Here is a 20,447-nt window from a genome sequence, read left to right on the forward strand (position 1 = left end):
CCGTATTGTGCCGCATGGTATTGCGTGGCGTTCGTTTTTTGCCGGATGCAGCATATTTAGCCCATGCGGCGGCCGGATGGAACGTTGCCTGGCACGATTTTTGTTTGTGCGTCGAAAAAAACGCATTGCGCCGAATCCGGCGAGATTTACAATGCAAGCCTATGGATGCCGGGTCCTGCGGCAAAAACCGTATCCGGCCGCCGGATGCGGGTTTTTTTTGCACTGCGCATGCTCAGTATCAAGCCGCATTCGTCAAAAAACGGACGGGCCGCATGGAAAAACTTATGCAACGGATCCGTTTTTTTTCGCCGCATCCATTGCATAGGTGTTTGAGCCGGATTGTGCCGCACTGCAAAAAAACGGATGTGTGGAAAGCAGCCTCAATGTTTCAGAAATTGTAAGGCTATGTGCCCACGCTACAGGATTTACCGCGGATTTACCGCGGATTTTTGCCGCGGATTTACCGAAAATCTGCAGCAGCAGCACTTCCAAGCCATTTCAATGGCATTTTGGAAATGCTGTGCCCATGCTGCGGATTTTTCCGCGGCGGATTTGCCGCGGATTTTGATGCGGAAAAATCTGCAGCATGTCAATTGTTTGGTGCAGATTTGGTGCGGATTTTTGGCTTTGAATGGGAAAAAAAAAAAATCCGCATCAAAATCCGCGGCAAATCCGCGGGTGCGGATTTGCCGCGAAAGTCGCGGATTTTCAGGCAAAAAAATCCGCAGGGACATTCTAGCGTGGGCACATAGCCTAATAGTCACCACTATTCCATAGTCTCTGCAGCTCCCATAAGAGCAATGTTCACACGGGCAGAATTTGTCAGGATTTTGGCATTGTTTTCATGCAATTTATGTATATCAGCTCACTGTGTACACGCTCACTCCTGGCCTCCCCCTGGAGCACGGACAGACACTGCCACAGCCCGACATTGCAAATAGAAGAAAGAAGGAACATCCAGCTCTTCAGGCGAGGAAAGCCATGGTCTTTATTTTAGCATGCAGACAACGGATGACATGACAGCACAGCACTACGCGTTTCAGGTGAAACAATCACCCATAGGCTGCTTTTACACATCCGGTTTTTGCAGTGCGGCTCAAAAACCTATGCAATGGATGCGGCGAAAAAAAAAACGGATCCGTTGCATAAGTTTTTTCCATGCGGCCCGTCCGTTTTTTGACGGATGCGGCTTGATACTGAGCATGCGCAGTGCAAAAAACCGCATCCGGAGGACGGATGCGGTTTTTTGCCGCAGGACGCCGCATCCAGTGTCCATAGGCTTGCATTGTAAATCGCGCCGGATCCGGCGCGATGCGTTTTTTTTCACGGCACAAAAAAAACGTGCCAGGCAACTTTCCATCTGGCCACAGCATGGGCTAAATATGCAGCATCCGGCAAAAAAAGGGACGCAACGCAAGACCATGCGGCACAATACGGCACTAATGCAAGTCTATGCCGAAAAAAAACCGCAACAATCGGCAAAAACAAACAAAACAAATCGCGTTTTTTCTGCAAAGCGCCATATTGTGCCGCTCAGCAAAAACCGGATGTGGGAAGGCAGCCTTATACATGATGCTGGGAAGGGCGGCACTACAAGGTTTATATACAATCACTGATTGACAACACAAGTGTTTAAATTACTTGAGCACCAGACATACATGTTAAAAGTATTGCTTTCATTAATTTTTTTTTTATTTGTTTTTATATAATACAAGTAAATAATCAATTTCTTTAAATTTCTGGACTGGATTTAAATGTATATTCTATGATACTGGTCATAATACAATATATATGTGCACATATACACACACAAGGGCATATGCATATATTTACATATGCAAGCATACATATACCGTATTTTTCGCTTTATAAGACGCACCGGATTATAAGACGCACCCCAAATTTAGACATAAAAAAAGGTTAAAAAAAAGGGAAAATGGGGTTTGTCTTATACTCCGGTGTTCTCTTACCGGAGGGGGGCAGCAGTGGTGGTGAAGCGGGGTCACAGGAGGCACAGGTTGTGCTGGCAGGCGCGGCGGGTCAGTGGCAGCGGGGTCCGTGGTGGCGGCAGGCGCCGTGGCGTCCGTGGTGGCGGCAGGCGCCGTGGCGTCCGTGGTGGCGGCAGGCAGGCGCCGTGGTGGCGGCAGGCAGCAGCGGGTGAGCCATGAAGCAGGCCGGTGCAGTGAGTGTCCGCGCGGTCCCGGTTCAGTGGGTGGCAGCGGCGGCGACTGCTTAGTGGTGGCAAGTGGCGGGGAGCTGCTCAGTGGTGGAGCAGACGGATGCGGTGTTTTCCCAGTGTGTCCGCTGGCCCGTTTCAAGTAATGGCGCCCGGAGCAACGCATGCGCAGATGGAGCTCTCATCCAAGAGCTCCACCGGCGCCATCATTTGAAAGTGGGATCGCGGACAACTGGTAACTTACTGCACAGCCGCCCGCCCCGCACGCACAGAGGGGAAGGAAAGGGGGGGGGAAGGAAAGGGGGGGGAAGGAAAGGGGGGGGAAGGAAAGGGGGGGGAAGGAAAGGGGGGGGAAGGAAAGGGGGGGGAAGGAAAGGGGGGGGAAGGAGAGGAAAGGGGGGGAAGGCGAGGAAAGGGGGGGAGGAAAGGGGGGGGGGGGGAAGGGGGGGAGGAAAGGGGGGGGGAAGAAAGGGGGAGGAAGAAGAAAGGGGGGGGAAGGGGGGGGGAGGAAAGGGGGGGGGGGAAAGGGGGGGGGGGGAAAGGGGGGGGGGAGGAAAGGGGGGGGGGGAGGGAAAGGGGGGGGGGAGGAAAGGGGGGAGGGAGGAAAGGGGGGGAGGAGGAAAGGGGGGGGGGGGGAAAAGGGGGGGGGGAGGAAAGGGGGGGAGGAAAGGGGGGGAGGAAAGGGGGGGGAGGAAAGGGGGGGGGGGGAAAGGGGGGGGAGGAAAGGGGGGAGGAAGGGGGAGGGAGGAAAGGGGGGAGGAGGAAAGGGGGGGGGGGAGGAAAGGGGGGGGGAGGAAAGGGGGGGGGGAGGAAAGGGGGGGGGGAGGAAAGGGGGGGAGGAAAGGGGGGGAGGAAAGGGGGGGGGGAGGAAAGGGGGGGGAGGAAAGGGGGGGGGAGGAAAGGGGGGAGGAAGGGGGGGAGGAAGGGGGGGGGGGGGGGGGGGTTAAGGGGGGGAAAGGGGGGGGGGGGAAGGGGGGGAAAGGGGGGGGAAAGGGGGGGGGAAAGGGGGGGGAAAGGGGGGGGAAAGGGGGGGAGGAAAGGGGGGGGAGGAAAGGGGGGGGAGGAAAGGGGGGGGAGGAAAGGGGGGGGAAAGGGGGGGGAGGAAAGGGGGGGGGAGGAAAGGGGGGGGAGGAAAGGGGGGGGAGGAAAGGGGGGGGAGGAAAAGGGGGGGGGAGGAAAGGGGGGGGGGAGGAAAGGGGGGGGGGAGGAAAGGGGGGGGAGGAAAGGGGGGGGGGGAAAGGGGGGGGGAGGAAAGGGGGGGGAGGAAAGGGGGGGGAGGAAAGGGGGGGGGAGGAAAGGGGGGGAGGAAAGGGGGGGGAGGAAAGGGGGGGGAGGAAAGGGGGGGAGGAAAGGGGGGGAGGAAAGGGGGGGGAGGAAAGGGGGGGGAGGAGAAAGGGGGGGGGAGGAAAGGGGGGGGAGGAAAGGGGGGGAGGAAAGGGGGGGGAGGAAAGGGGGGGAGGAAAGGGGGGGGAGGAAAGGGGGAGGAAAGGGGGGGGAGGAAGGGGGGGGGGGAAGGGGGGGGGAAGGGGGGGAGGAAAGGGGGGGGGGAGGAAAGGGGGGGGGAGGAAAGGGGGGGGGGAGGAAAGGGGGGGGGAGGAAAGGGGGGGGAGGAAAGGGGGGGAGGAAAGGGGGGGGGAGGAAAGGGGGGGGGAGGAAAGGGGGGGGGGGGGAAGGAAAGGGCACTAAGAATTTGGGCACATTCAAGATTATGGGCCATGAGCACACATGCATTGTAGCTTCGATTTTCAGAGCGTATATAGCAATTTCATCTGAAAAATATGCCGAGGTCTGCCACAGTCTCCAGCACAGAAGCCACTGGGAAATACGTGTTTACAGGACCGACCTGCAACCATGTTACCAAAATCCATATGTCACACTGTTCAGCATAATATATATATTAAGGATGTTCAAGAGCCGAATTCATACCATAACCGCCAAATGCTGGTGGTGTTACACAGCCTGCAACTGCAGTGACCTGAGAGCTGATCGCTGCCGTTTAACCATTTGAATGTCATTTTCAAACTGACAGGGGCGTTTAAATTGACCAATTTGACAGTACACAAGCCTCAGCTACTTTCAGAAGAAAAGGGGGGTGAGAGAGGAAGAAAAGGGGGGTGAGAGAGGAAGAAAAGGGGGGTGAGAGAGGAAGAAAAGGGGGGGTGAGAGAGGAAGAAAAGGGGGGTGAGAGAGGAAGAAAAGGGGGGGTGAGAGAGGAAGAAAAGGGGGGTGAGAGAGGAAGAAAAGGGGGGTGAGAGAGGAAGAAAAGGGGGGGTGAGAGAGGAAGAAAAGGGGGTGAGAGAGGAAGAAAAGGGGGTGAGAGAGGAAGAAAAGGGGGGTGAGAGAGGAAGAAAAGGGGGGGTGAGAGAGGAAGAAAAGGGGGGTGAGAGAGGAAGAAAAGGGGGGTGAGAGAGGAAGAAAAGGGGGTGAGAGAGGAAGAAAAGGGGGTGAGAGGAAGAAGAAAGGGGGTGAGAGAGGAAGAAAAGGGGGTGAGAGAGGAAGAAAAGGGGGTGAGAGAGGAAGAAAAGGGGGTGAGAGAGAAGAAAAGGGGGGGGAGAGGAAGAAAAGGGGGGGGGGAGAGGAAGAAAAGGGGGGGGGGGGAGAGGAAGAAAAGGGGGGGAGAGAGGAAGAAAAGGGGGGGAGAGAGGAAGAAAAGGGGAGGAGAGAGGAAGAAAAGGGGAGGAGAGAGGAAGAAAAGGGGAGGAGAGAGGAAGAAAAGGGGGGGGAGAGAGGAAGAAAAGGGGGGGAGAGAGGAAGAAAAGGGGAGGAGAGAGGAAGAAAAGGGGAGGAGAGAGGAAGAAAAGGGGAGGAGAGAGGAAGAAAAGGGGAGGAGAGGAAGAAAAGGGGGGGAGAGGAAGAAAAGGGGGGGAGAGAAGAAAAGGGGGGGAGAGAGGAAGAAAAGGGGGGGGAAAGAGGAAGAAAAGGGGGGGGGGAGAGAGGAAGAAAAGGGGGGGGGGAGAGGAAGAAAAGGGGGGGAGAGGAAGAAAAGGGGGGGGGAGAGGAAGAAAAGGGGGGGGGAGGAAGAAAAGGGGGGGAGAGGAAGAAAAGGGGGGGAGAGGAAGAAAAGGGGGGGGAGAGAGGAAGAAAAGGGGGGGGGAGAGAGGAAGAAAAGGGGGGGAGAGAGGAAGAAAAGGGGGGGGAGAGAGGAAGAAAAGGGGGGGGGAGAGAGGAAGAAAAGGGGGGGGAGAGAGGAAGAAAAGGGGGGGGGGGGGGGGAGGAAGGAAAGGGGGGGGGAGGAAGGAAAGGGGGGGAGGAAGGAAAGGGGGGGGGAGGAAGGAAAGGGGGGGAGGAAGGAAGGGGGGGGGGGGAAGGAAAGGGGGGGGAAGGAAGGAAAGGGGGGGAGGAAGGAAAGGGGGGGAGGAGGAAGGAAAGGGGGGGGGGGAAGGAAAGGGGCGGAGGAAGGAAGGAAAGGGGGGGAAGGGAGGAAAGGGGGGAAGGAAGGAAAGGGGGGGGGAGGAAGGAAAGGGGGGGAAGGAAGGAAAGGGGGGGAGGAATGAAAGGGGGGGAGGAAGGAAAGGGGGGGGGAGGAAGGAAAGGGGGGGGAGGAAGGAAAGGGGGGGAGGAAGGAAAGGGGGGGAGGAAGGAAAGGGGGGGAGGAAGGAAAGGGGGGAGGAAGGAAAGGGGGGGAGGAAGGAAAGGGGGGGAAGGAAGGAAAGGGGGGGAAGGAAGGAAAGGGGGGGGAAGGAAGGAAAGGGGGGGAAGGAAGGAAAGGGGGGGGAGGAAGGAAAGGGGGGAAGGAAGGAAAGGGGGGGGGAGAAGGGGGGGAGGGGGAAACAAAAGGGGAAACAAAAGGGCACTAAGAATTTGGGCCTATTCAAGATTATGGGCCATGAGCACACATGCATCGTAGCTTCGATTTTCAGAGCGTATATAGCAATTTCATCTGAAAAATATGCCGAGGTCTGCCACAGTCTCCAGCACAGAAGCCACTGGCAAATACGTGTTTACAGGACCGGCCTGCAACCATGTTACCAAAATCCATATGTCACACTGTTCAGCATAATATATATATATTAAGGATATTCAAGAGCCGAATTCATACCATAACCGCCTGCAACTGCAGTGACCTGAGAGCTGATCGCTGCCGTTTAACCATTTGAATGTCATTTTCAAGCTGACAGGGGCGTTGAAATTGACCAATTTGACAGTACACAAGCCTCAGCTACTATCAGACCCAGACAACGAAATAGCAGAATGCAGATAAAATTTTCATGGCAACCAGGGGTCTGGCATATTCGCCCACCATGAGCCCCAATCTTTGACTTCATGGGAGATCGTATTTTGTACTATATACTGCAATAGTCTTATTGCAGTATATACTGTATGCCACAGGTTCAAGCCACTGTGTCAAAAAACAAAAAATGTAAAAAGAAAAACTTTAAAAAAAAAAAAAAAGTAAAAAAAGTTTGAACAGACATTTCCCAGTTGAAAATAAAACCAAAAACACTTATTTGGTATCACCACGTCCAAGAAAGTCTGATCAAAACAGAAAAAATAAAAAAACGTATTCGTGACCAAAAAGGTATCTACATTTAAATTGTTGAGAAAAAATAAAAAAAAAACAAAAAAAATAAAAGCCACACCTCCATCGACAAATTTATACAAAATTACCGATCCCAGAAAATGGAGACAAGGCAAACTTTTTTTTTTTATACACTTAAAAAAAAAAAAAATAAAAAAATAAAATAAATAAATAAAATAAAAAAAATCTATAGAAGTTTGGCAATTGCCGTATTGTACTGACCTGGAGAATCATGCTGCCAGGTCATTTTTACCGCACTGTAAAAACAAAAACCAAAAAAACAACGGTAGATTTGCGATATTTTTTTTTTTTTTTTATTTCACCCCAATTGGAATTTCTTTCCCCCAGTTTCCACTACATTATACGGTAAGGGTGAATGGAATTATCCAAAACTACAACTCGTCTCGTAAAAAAAAAAAAATTACGCATGTGGCTATGACGATGGAGGAAGAGAAAAAAAAATTTTGTATGAGCGAAAAAATAGGCAAACCTTTTTTTAAAATAAAAAAATCATTTTTATATGCCAGCCAATAGTCCAGAGTCCGGCTATACAGTGTGCCGGCTTAACATCCAGAGTCCGGCTATACAGTGTGCCGGCTTAACATCCAGAGTACGGCTATACAGTGTGCCGGCTTAACATCCAGAGTACGGCTATACAGTGTGCCGGCCTAACAACCAAAGTAAACCTATACAGTGTGCCAGCCTAACATCCAGAATACAAACACAGTATGCCAGCCTAACATCCAGAATACGGCTATACAGTGTGCAGATCAACATCCAGAGTACAGCTATACAGTGTGCAGATCAACATCCAGAGTACGGCTATACAGTGTGCAGATCAACATCCGGCTACACAGTATGCCAGCCTAAAGTCCAGAATACAAACACATCGTGTGCCAGCCTAACATCTAGAGTACGGCTATACAATGTGCCAGCCTAACGTCCATAGTATGGATATAGTGTGCCAGCCTAACATCCAGAGTACAAATATACAATGTGCCATGTCATACAGTGTACTGTGGTCACACCATATAGGTGGCGCTTATGGACAGATTGTACTCACAGGCAGGTTTAGTTTGATGACGTCCACAGGCTGCTGAAAAGGCCAAGCAAATTGATGCTTCCATAGTGTCTTCAGCACGGTTTTTAGTAAGTACTGTAACTGGTTGGTCTGGCGCTTTGGTTGGTTTGACCTGGCGGTTTCAGGAGGCGCAGGGTTGATTAGCAGGGGGACTTGTGGTTGGGGTTGAGGAGGTGCAGGCTGGGGGGCCCCTGACATAGGGACCCCTTCCACTCCGTCGCCCATTCCAGATGTGGCCCTCAGACGTGTACCTAGCCCAGTCTCGCTTGACATGATAAAGCTCCCATCGCATGCAGGGCCAGGCGACCTGGGGAGGAAAACACGAAACAGATGAGAAACAGAGGACGGAAAACAGATTTATTTTTCCTTATTCAATTAATAAAAGTTCTACTATTATTTAGTACTCAGTTCCTCTCCATTTCCACAACCTCAGGGTACAGGTTATTGATTATGATCCCTCGCAGGAAAATTGTGTGGTATATCGTATTTTTCGGACCATAACACGGAAACCCCCCCACAAATTTTGGGGGAAAGTGGGGGGGTGCGTCTAATGGTCTGAATGTAGGGCTGCGGGGAATGAGGGTGCTGCGGTGGAGCGGGTCATCGGGGCACAAGCAGGCTGTAGCGGCGCCTGCCGTGACCACGTGGGCCCGCTCATTACATATGCACGCCCATCTCTCAGCGCTGAAGACGGGGCTGATAGGTGGGCGGGATGATGGGCGGGGACGCGCGCATAATTAACAGCCGGCAGTGATCACCCCTGGTAACTACAGCCTGGAGTGATCATGCTCGGCTGTATTCACTGCCCCCCGTGCATCATCATCATCAGCGCGGGGTGCAGTGAATCAATGTACTCACCGTTCCCCTGCAGCACCGCGATGTCCTCCAGTCTGCCGGCCGCGCTGTGTGGACTGGAAACTAGCGGGGCTCACAGCGATGATGTCGTCACTGTGCGCACGTGTGTCCTCACAGCCGCGCCGGCTGGAGGACAATACATCGCAGTGCTGCAGGGAACGTGGCCGGCGGCTCAACACAGCGCTGCCGGCACAGACAGGAGGAGGAGCGACGCTGCGTGGAACGAGGAAAGGTGAGTGTAAACGTTTATTTTTTGTGTGTGCCGCAGGATGGGGGTATATGAGCAGGATCATGGGGGTATATGAATAGGATGATGGCATATAGCAGGAAGATGGGGGTATATGAGCAGGATCATGGGGGTATATGAACAGGATGATGGCATACAGCAGGATGATGGGGGTATATGAACAGGATGATGGCACATAGCAGGATGATGGGGGTATATGAGCAGGATGATGGCGTATATGAGCAGGATGGGAGCACATACCAAGATGCAGTATATAACAAGATGGGGCTATACCAGGATGAGGGACATAAATATATACACAAGGCAGGAGGATCATTACCAGGATGGGGTACCTTAGTAGAGAATTTGGGGACATTAACCCCATAATAGTGTCAGCAGCAGATCCTCGCCCCATAACAGTGTGTCACGACCACATTTTTTGCTTAAAATTTTATTTTCCTATTTTCCTCCTCTAAAACCAGGGTGCGTCTTATAGTCCAAAAAATACGGTATGTTTTGTTTTTATTTGCCTTTTTGCAGGTTTTCAGACTGGCACAGCTAATCTATCAGTATAGGACAAAAAAAAACAAAGAAAAAAAAAGGAGCTAATTAATTCCTAATCTAGACTGGCATAAAACCGCAAAATAAAAAATGTGTCCAGCCAGGTATGGAGTGTGCAAACGTTTTATATTATTTCAGTTTTACGCCAGAATCGACAAACTGATGACGCCGTTTAACCCTGTATAAGCAAATATTGGTTGGAGGGGACAATGTATAATAACAACAGCAAACAACTACATTACTAGAAAGAAATGCAGGACTGTAGAGGGATGTGGCCCAGCATACAAAAGATAAGACCACTATATGAGAGGCTGGCCCACCTGACAAGAGACCCTCTACAGCCCCAGACACCTCTTCTTGTAAGACCTTGAGGCGGCAGAGATAAGGAGACTCCTGACTCATCCTCGCTTTCCTCCACTGCTGCAATCTCTGTACAGTGCAAAGTCCGTGTGTTTCTGGGCGAGAAGCCGGAGCCCGTCTGTACATCACGTCACCGGCAGATCAACAACTGGCATCATCTGTACACCGGGCTCACCGCACTGTGCCACACCATACATCAGATCACTATTGTGTCAGCAACATGCTCCCCCCGACAGCGGGGATCCCCTACATAATCCACGGGGCTCATCACATGCCCTGTGCAAGGATTGGAGAGAGTGCCGAACCTCTGCTATACGGCAAGTAGGGGTGAGCATTGCAGGGGGGGTCTGTATAGAATGTGTGTGTACACTGCAGAGACGGAGCATCTGTATACAGCAACTACAGGGGAGGCTGCATGACTCCATACATTCAGAATGTGTGAGATAGGATAATATATATATACACATACATACACACGCTCCATACAGCACAGATAATGGCCAGTGTGCCCTATACACAGTCTCCTACTGCAGGGTCCGCACATTACATACAGTAATGTATATGTATATACACCCCCCCTGTATACACATACACCACCTCCCCAATACAGCAGATAATGGTCAGTGCTCCCTGTACACAGCCTACTGCAGGCTCCGCACACTACACACTGTATATATGTATATTGTACACACTGTATATACACACTGTATACACACCCCTCCCCCATACAGCAGATAATGGCCGGTGCTCCCTGTACACAGCCTCCTGCAGGCTCCGCACATTACACACTGTATATATGTATATTGTACACACAGTATATACACACTGTATACACACACCCCTCCCCCATACAGCAGATAATGGCCGGTGCTCCCTGTACACTGCCTCCTGCAGGCTCCGCACATTACACACTGTATATATGTATATTATACACAGTATATACACACTGTATACACACACCCCTCCCCAATACAGCAGATAATGGTCAGTGCTCCCTGTACACTGCCTCCTGCAGGCTCCGCACATTACACACTGTATATATGTATATTGTACACACAGTATATACACACTGTATACACACACCCCTCCCCCATACAGCAGATAATGGTCAGTGCTCCCTGTACACTGCCTCCTGCAGGCTCCGCACACTACACACTGTATATATGTATATTGTACACACAGTATATATACACTGTATACACACACCCCTCCCCCATACAGCAGATAATGGCCGGTGCTCCCTGTACACTGCCTCCTGCAGGCTCTGCACATTACACACTGTATATATGTATATATGTATATTGTACACACTGTATACACTCACACCCCTCCCCCATACAGCAGATAACGGCCGGTGCGCCCTGTACACAGCCTCCTGCAGGGTCCGCACATTACACACTGTATATATGTATATTGTACACACAGTATATACACACTGTATACACACACCCCTCCCCCATACAGCAGATAATGGCCGGTGCTCCCTGTACACTGCCTCCTGCAGGCTCCGCACATTACACACTGTATATATGTATATTGTACACACAGTATATACACACTGTATACACACACCCCTCCCCAATACAGCAGATAATGGCCGGTGCTCCCTGTACACTGCCTCCTGCAGGCTCCGCACATTACACACTGTATATATGTATATTGTACACACAGTATATATACACTGTATACACTCACACCCCTCCCCCATACAGCAGATAATGGTCAGTGCTCCCTGTACACAGCCTCCTGCAGGCTCCGCACACTACACACTGTATATATGTATATTGTACACACAGTATATACACACTGTATACACACACCCCTCCCCCATACAGCAGATAATGGCCGGTGCTCCCTGTACACTGCCTCCTGCAGGCTCCGCACATTACACACTGTATATATGTATACTGTACACACAGTATATATACACTGTATACACACACCCCTCCCCCATACAGCAGATAATGGCCGGTGCTCCCTGTACACTGCCTCCTGCAGGCTCTGCACATTACACACTGTATATATGTATATTGTACACACAGTATATACACACTGTATACACACACCCCTCCCCAATACAGCAGATAATGGCCGGTGCTCCCTGTACACTGCCTCCTGCAGGCTCTGCACATTACACACTGTATATATGTATATTGTACACACAGTATATATACACACACACACTGTATACACACACCCCTCCCCCATACAGCAGATAATGGTCAGTGCTCCCTGTACACTGCCTCCTGCAGGCTCCGCACATTACACACTGTATATATGTATATTGTACACACAGTATATATACACTGTATACACACACCCCTCCCCCATACAGCAGATAATGGCCGGTGCTCCCTGTACACTGCCTCCTGCAGGCTCTGCACATTACACACTGTATATATGTATATTGTACACACAGTATATACACACTGTATACACACACCCCTCCCCAATACAGCAGATAATGGCCGGTGCTCCCTGTACACTGCCTCCTGCAGGCTCTGCACATTACACACTGTATATATGTATATATGTATATTGTACACACTGTATACACTCACACCCCTCCCCCATACAGCAGATAACGGCCGGTGCGCCCTGTACACAGCCTCCTGCAGGGTCCGCACATTACACACTGTATATATGTATATTGTACACACAGTATATACACACTGTATACACACACCCCTCCCCCATACAGCAGATAATGGCCGGTGCTCCCTGTACACTGCCTCCTGCAGGCTCTGCACATTACACACTGTATATATGTATATTGTACACACAGTATATATACACTGTATACACACACCCCTCCCCCATACAGCAGATAATGGCCGGTGCTCCCTGTACACTGCCTCCTGCAGGCTCTGCACATTACACACTGTATATATGTATATATGTATATTGTACACACTGTATACACTCACACCCCTCCCCCATACAGCAGATAATGGTCAGTGCTCCCTGTACACTGCCTCCTGCAGGCTCTGCACATTACACACTGTATATATGTATATTGTACACACAGTATATACACACTGTATACACACACCCCTCCCCAATACAGCAGATAATGGCCGGTGCTCCCTGTACACTGCCTCCTGCAGGCTCTGCACATTACACACTGTATATATGTATATTGTACACACAGTATATATACACTGTATACACTCACACCCCTCCCCCATACAGCAGATAATGGTCAGTGCTCCCTGTACACAGCCTCCTGCAGGCTCCGCACACTACACACTACACACTGTATATATGTATATTGTACACACAGTATATACACACTGTATACACACACCCCTCCCCCATACAGCAGATAATGGCCGGTGCTCCCTGTACACTGCCTCCTGCAGGCTCCGCACATTACACACTGTATATATGTATATTGTACACACAGTATATATACACTGTATACACACACACCCCTCCCCCATACAGCAGATAATGGCCGGTGCTGCCTGTACACTGCCTCCTGCAGGCTCTGCACATTACACACTGTATATATGTATATTGTACACACTGTATATATACACTGTATACACACACACCCCTCCCCTATACAGCAGATAATGGCCGGTGCTGCCTGTACACTGCCTCCTGCAGGCTCTGCACATTACACACTGTATATATGTATATTGTACACACTGTATATATACACTGTATACACACACACCCCTCCCCTATACAGCAGATAATGGCCGGTGCGCCCTGTACACTGCCTCCTGCAGGCTCCGCACACTGCATCCCGGGCCATGTCTCCATACAATCCCATCCACACACAGGCCACCCCCCCGGGCCTCCTCTCCCAGAAAATGGCGCCGGCTCGGGGCTGCTCTCCAGGCCCCAGCTCCTCCTCCCCGGTATTTCTCTCTTACGCCATTCCCGTACAGTGCCCGGCGCACACACCCACGGGTGGGTAGGCCCGCGCCGTGGACACACGGACGCACTCACATGCAGGGTGCGGCACCGGCGATCGCTTTCCACCCGTCCGACACTGGGCCCGCCAAGGAGAACCGGCCTTACGAAAAGTGCGTAGCGCCGCCGGCCAGCTGCACAGAGGCAGACGTAACTGCTCTATTCACGACCAGGAGGCGTAAGACTTCCTCTGCTGAGATAGGCGCCAATGGCGTAGCTACGGCGGCTACGTGACGGATCAAAGAACTGGGCCGTCACTGCAGCGAGGGAGGCTGGAAGCGTAAAGATGCCTATTCACAAACGCGTTCGCCCTACTTCCGGAAGTGACGTCATGCGCAGCAGGAGCGTGGTGATGCAATCGAATGTAAGTGCAGGCGCCGAATGTACGCAATTACAACACCTACGCAAATAGCGTAGATGCTACAGGCGGCCAGCTACGAAAATAGCGCGCACACCCCCATCACTCCTTGTACCGGCTGCGGACAGACTGCCATAGTCCATGCTGGGAGCGCGCACCGTCACCTCCACTATCCGGGGTGTGAGGCACCGTCACCTCCACTATCGGGGGTGTGAGGCACCGTCACCTCCACTATCGGGGGTGTGAGGCACCGTCACCTCCACTATCCGGGTATGAGGCACCGTCACCTCCACTATCGGGGGTGTGAGGCACCGTCACCTCCACTATCGGGGGTGTGAGGCACCGTCACCTCCACTATCGGGGGTGTGAGGCACCGTCACCTCCACTATCCGGGTGTGAGGCACCGTCACCTCCACTATCCGGGTATGAGGCACCGTCACCTCCACTATCGGGGGTATGAGGCACCGTCACCTCCACTATCGGGGGTGTGAGGCACCGTCACCTCCACTATCGGGGGTGTGAGGCACCGTCACCTCCACTATCGGGGGTGTGAGGCACCGTCACCTCCACTATCGGGGGTGTGAGGCACCGTCACCTCCACTATCGGGGGTGTGAGGCACCGTCACCTCCACTATCGGGGGTGTGAGGCACCGTCACCTCCACTATCGGGGGTGTGAGGCACCGTCACCTCCACTATCGGGGGTGTGAGGCACCGTCACCTCCACTATCGGGGGTGTGAGGCACCGTCACCTCCACTATCGGGGGTGTGAGGCACCGTCACCTCCACTATCGGGGGTGTGAGGCACCGTCACCTCCACTATCGGGGGTGTGAGGCACCGTCACCTCCACTATCCGGGGTGTGAGGCACCGTCACCTCCACTATCCGGGGTGTGAGGCACCGTCACCTCCACTATCCGGGGTATGAGGCACCGTCACCTCCACTATCCGGGGTGTGAGGCACCGTCACCTCCACTATCCGGGGTGTGAGGCACCGTCACCTCCACTATCCGGGGTGTGAGGCACCGTCACCTCCACTATCCGGGGTGTGAGGCACCGTCACCTCCACTATCCGGGGTGTGAGGCACCGTCACCTCCACTATCCGGGGTATGAGGCACCGTCACCTCCACTATCCGGGTATGAGGCACCGTCACCTCCACTATCCGGGGTGTGAGGCACCGTCACCTCCACTATCCGGGGTGTGAGGCACCGTCACCTCCACTATCCGGGGTGTGAGGCACCGTCACCTCCACTATCCGGGGTGTGAGGCACCGTCACCTCCACTATCCGGGGTGTGAGGCACCGTCACCTCCACTATCCGGGGTGTGAGGCACCGTCACCTCCACTATCCGGGGTATGAGGCACCGTCACCTCCACTATCCGGGGTATGAGGCACCGTCACCTCCACTATCCGGGGTATGAGGCACCGTCACCTCCACTATCCGGGGTATGAGGCACCGTCACCTCCACTATCCGGGGTATGAGGCACCGTCACCTCCACTATCCGGGGTATGAGGCACCGTCACCTCCACTATCCGGGGTATGAGGCACCGTCACCTCCACTATCCGGGGTATGAGGCACCGTCACCTCCACTATCCGGGTATGAGGCACCGTCACCTCCACTATCCGGGGTATGAGGCACCGTCACCTCCACTATCCGGGGTATGAGGCACCGTCACCTCCACTATCCGGGGTATGAGGCAGTCAGACATTGACTCTTTGGAACCATGAGAGGAGTCCAAGTTGTAAAGATCCTTCCGCCGACAGCCATCTAATGTTATGAGGTCCTATAGAGTTTGTATCAACTTATTAAATGAGAAAACTGCAAATCACTTGTAAAAACAAGCAGCTTCCTAATTTACCTCTTATCAAAAATGCGGTGTGCTTTTTATCTCTGTAGTGTACAACTTGTTGCTATGGTTACCAGCCTCCTCAGAAGTAGCCGACCTCCGTGCGCACCGTGTCTCTAATAGTAGCCTGTGAAAGCACATATGGGGGGGTGACCAATGCCTCCCTGAACTGTCACCCCCCTCCACCTGGGACCGACACCTCACTTCCCACAGGACCAGCGCCTCACCATGAGCCCCTCACTTGAACTAGCGCCCGCACTGATCCCCCGGAAGTACCATGCCACCGTGATACCCCACCCTTCCCCTGGGACCAGTGCCCCACCTTGAGCTAACGCTTTGACATGACCCCCCCCTCCGCTGGAACCAGCACACCGTCGTGACCCCCCTTCCCTCGGAACCCGCGCCCCGTCATGACCCCCCCTTCCTCGGAACCCGCGCCCCGTCGTGACCCCCCCCACTCCCTCGGAACCCGCGCCCCGTCGTGACCCCCCCCTCTCCCTCGGAACCCGCGCCCAGTCGTGATCCCCCCTCTCCCTCGGAACCCGCGCCCCGTCGTGACCCCCCTCTCCCTCGGAACCCGCGCCCCGTCGTGACCTCCCTCGGAACCCGCGCCCCGTTGTGACCCCCCCCCTCCTGCGGAACCCACGCCCCGTTGTAACCCCCCCTCTCCCTCGGAACCTGTGCCCCATCATGACCCCAGCTCTCTCGGACTCGGCTCCCCGTCGTGACCCCACCCTCCCTCGGAATCGGCGCCCTGTCGTGACACCCCCCCTCCCTCGGAACCGGCATCCCGTTGTGACCCCCTCGGAACCAGCGTCACGTCGTGACCCTCCCCCTTGGAACCAGCGTCCCGTTGTGACCCTCCCTCCCTCAGAAGCAGCGCCCTGTGGTGACGCCACCTCCCTCGGAACCAGCGCCCCATTGTGACCACCATCCCCATGGGACCGCAGCTTTGCTGTGACTGCCCCCTACACCAGCATCCAGCCATGAACACCTTGCTCCCACACCATCAGGAGCTCGCTGCTCCCCGCAAAGTTGAGGGGTAAAGAAGCATTGCTCCGCTGAAGGTGAGAACAGGACCCCTCAGGTGGCCAAGTACATGATCCGTGGGGGCAGGACCATGTGACCAGACAGTCATTCGCCTGGAAATTGACCTGTGTGCAGATTTCTAAGTCCCCATCATATCAATTTTTGTTGCAAATTGGTCCAGATTAATAAAAAAACAACACCACTATTTCCATGGCAACACTTCCCTGGCAATAACATGTGTGCAAACATATGACTGCTACAACCAATCATAAAACCACACTGGAGATGGAAGACCGGGAAAGCGTTGCCATGGAAGCCCCAAGGAAAGAGAGTAGACTAATGTCTGCCCTAGGAGACTCCTTCCCAGCCCCCACCAACCAGTAGCAGACGACTGATCTATCAAAATTATTAGTAGTATTCTTTTTTTTTTTTTTTTTTTTAAACCCTATAATTTTTAATAACAGATTTCCTTTTTGGAGGGGGGGTGATATATATGCAAGGAAAGCTCTAATTTAAAATAGCAATGAAAGCTGAGGAATTTACATATTAGCATACGATAACGCTAAATATTGGAAACATTCTAAGTATATAGTAATAGTGCATATAAAATAACCAGGGACTTAGTGATCACTGTAGCATAAGTCACCCCACCATGGCAAGGTGCCCCGCCATCGGGACGGTCCTAACCTCTAGTATTAAAACCAGACAAATGTTTGTGCCTGCCCCTTTCTGAGCCAGGCATTTCTATAATAAGTTTTATTTCTATAGCGCCAGCATATTCCGCAGCGCTTTACAATTCAGAGGGGACGTGTACAGACAATATGAGACAATACAGAGTAACACAATTCAACAGATACTAAACTAACAGGAATGAGGGCCGTGCTCGTAAGCTTAGTCTATGCGGAAATAGGGGAGGCACAAAAGGTAAATTGGGGGGGGGGCGGGAGCTTGTTATATATGGTCCGGACATCAAAATACAGCCACGTGAACCGGTCACCAGCCACAATTTATACAGGTACAGATACAGAGTAAAAAATACATGAAGAGGACGGAACCAGAAAAGACACAGGGGACAGGAATTGGAAGTGCCGAATTTTTCGGATTATCAGACAGACTTTTCCTCCCAAAAATTTGGGAGGAAAGTGAGGGGTGCGTCTTAAAATCCAAATATATCTTACTGGGAGGTGAATTGGCGGGGGGCTGACTGTGCAGCTCTGTGTGCGGGCGGCCGGGTGCCTCTGGGTGTGTGCGGGCGGCCGGGTGCCTCTGGGTGTGTGCGGGCGGCCGGGTGCCTCTGGGTGTGTGCGGGCGGCCGGGTGCCTCTGGGTGTGTGCGGGCGGCCGGGTGCCTCTGGGTGTGTGCGGGCGGCCGGGTGCCTCTGGGTGTGTGCGGGCGGCCGGGTGCCTCTGGGTGTGTGCGGGCGGCCGGGTGCCTCTGGGTGTGTGCGGGCGGCCGGGTGCCTCTGGGTGTGTGCGGGCGGCCGGGTGCCTCTGGGTGTGTGCGGGCGGCCGGGTGCCTCTGGGTGTGTGCGGGCGGCCGGGTGCCTCTGGGTGTGTGCGGGCGGCCGGGTGCCTCTGGGTGTGTGCGGGCGGCCGGGTGCCTCTGGGTGTGTGCGGGCGGCCGGGTGCCTCTGGGTGTGTGCAGGCGGCCGGGTGCCTCTCTGTCCCGGTGACCACTCTGTGCGGCCGGCCGGGTGCCTGTGCGGACTGCAGTGTCTTAAACTGTCCGCAGTCCCGGTTTCAAATGATGTCGCCGGGAGTCAGCGCGTGCGCAGATGGAGCTCTTGGATGAGAGCTCCATCTGCGCACACGTAGCTCCGGGGGACATTTCTTTGAAGCCCAGATCGTTGACAGACAGACACTCGCCACACCGGCCTGCTCCACCACACAACCACCGCTGCCACCACTGACCTGCCACCAAACTACCGCTGCCACCATTGACCCGCGACCGACACGCCGCTGCCACCACTGACCCACCGCTGCCACCACTGACCCGCCACCACCACTGACCCAGCGCCGCTGCCAACACAGCCTCTGCTTCCTGTGACCCCACTCCACCACCGCTGCCGCCCCCCTCCGGTGAGACAACACAGGAGTATAAGACTGACCCCATTTTTTTTTTTTTAATCTCTAAATTTGAGGTACATCTTACAATCCAGTGCGTCTTATAAAACGAAAACTACGGTAAATTTTGGGAAGGGCAGAATGGGACTAGATTAGATGAGGGAGGTGAGGTGATCGGCCAGTCTAAAGAGAGGAGTCAAAACCTTGCTCTCAAAAGATACACCAGTATAATGGCAAATGGCTATATTGGATATAGATCCTGCATCAGAGCAAGATAAATGCAAATCATATAAAGAAATTGCGCATGAGACATCAAATTTTAAAAACTAATTAATTTATTGATACAATTGTTAAAAAAAGGGGTAGACATGATACCAACTGTGAAAATAGAGAGGACAACCAACACACCAAGACAGGTAAATGTACAGCAGGTGAGTAAAAAAACAACAACATTCAAATGATGAAACTTTCACCAATGAATAACATTCTATAAATAATGAAATCACTAAAGATGGAAAATACATAAAACCCCAAAATAATTTAATTGAATCTCAAAACGAGAAATGGGATGACTATACCGACAAATATATCCTGAGGCCGTACAGGTGAAGAGATATGGAAGTGTGCAGCATGCAAAATTACTGTCTGATAATTAGCAAAAGCAGAACCTAGTATAAATAATTAAATAATATAAACCCGATGAAGCACAATCAAACCCAAAGACCCCGGGGGAAAAAAAAATAACAATACAACCAAAAAGGATAAAGGATAGTAATAAAGATAGTGGTTAATACTTCACACAAGGTGTACTGTGCCCTCCCTACGCACGTTTCGACGTGTAGTCTATATTCACAGTTATCATGTTCACCCATTATTTTTTTTTTTTTACAATATGAATAAAATAATTATTAGTTTTTAGAATGTATTTGATGTCTCATGCGCAATTTCTTTAGTCTAAAGAAATGCGTTTTTAGGGCCCGCTTGAAGGTGTGTATGTTAAGAATAATTAGAATTGTTCTTGGTAGTGTGTTCCAGAGCATTGGCGCAGCTTCCCATGGTTGGGTGTCTGAACAGTCGGCCCTGGTCTTGCTCTGTCCCCCATCTATATTGAGGTTTTCACAAGGTGAGGTTTTAATATTAGGTGTTAGGATTGGGGGTGCACAGTGTGAACGTGCTCCTACACATTTGCGCGTACACCCAATGATGCTCCGGCTCATTTCTTTGGTTTTGGTATACAGTGTTACCATCGCTGTATCTTATATGTAACCTGATGTTGCAAAAACGTGTCTGTCGGGCATCCCCGAAGTAAATGTGCCACCATAAAGACCATGTGGTGTGTGCTACAGGACCCAACAAAAAAATACAAAAACAAAAAGTTTTTCAACAAGCTCTATTTGTGGAGAGAAACTCTGACCATTCATCAGGGCATGTACAAAGCCACATCAG

The 20,447-nt window shown here is 52.4% G+C and overlaps 1 protein-coding gene across 1 annotated transcript in view; it reads right to left on the reverse strand.

Annotated features, from left to right (window-relative positions):
- BRD4 (bromodomain containing 4) overlaps positions 1-20,447 on the reverse strand; it is a 162,487-nt gene that overhangs the window by 127,703 nt on the left and 14,337 nt on the right. Inside the window, exon 2 of the mRNA XM_075346360.1 lies at positions 7,759-8,083. Within this exon, the coding sequence (XP_075202475.1) occupies positions 7,759-8,049 (291 nt within the window). The 5' untranslated portion in view covers positions 8,050-8,083. The remainder of the gene's footprint in view (positions 1-7,758; positions 8,084-20,447) is intronic.

Source organism: Anomaloglossus baeobatrachus, chromosome 4, assembly GCF_048569485.1.
Source record: "Anomaloglossus baeobatrachus isolate aAnoBae1 chromosome 4, aAnoBae1.hap1, whole genome shotgun sequence".
Taxonomy (NCBI): Eukaryota; Metazoa; Chordata; class Amphibia; order Anura; family Aromobatidae; genus Anomaloglossus; species Anomaloglossus baeobatrachus.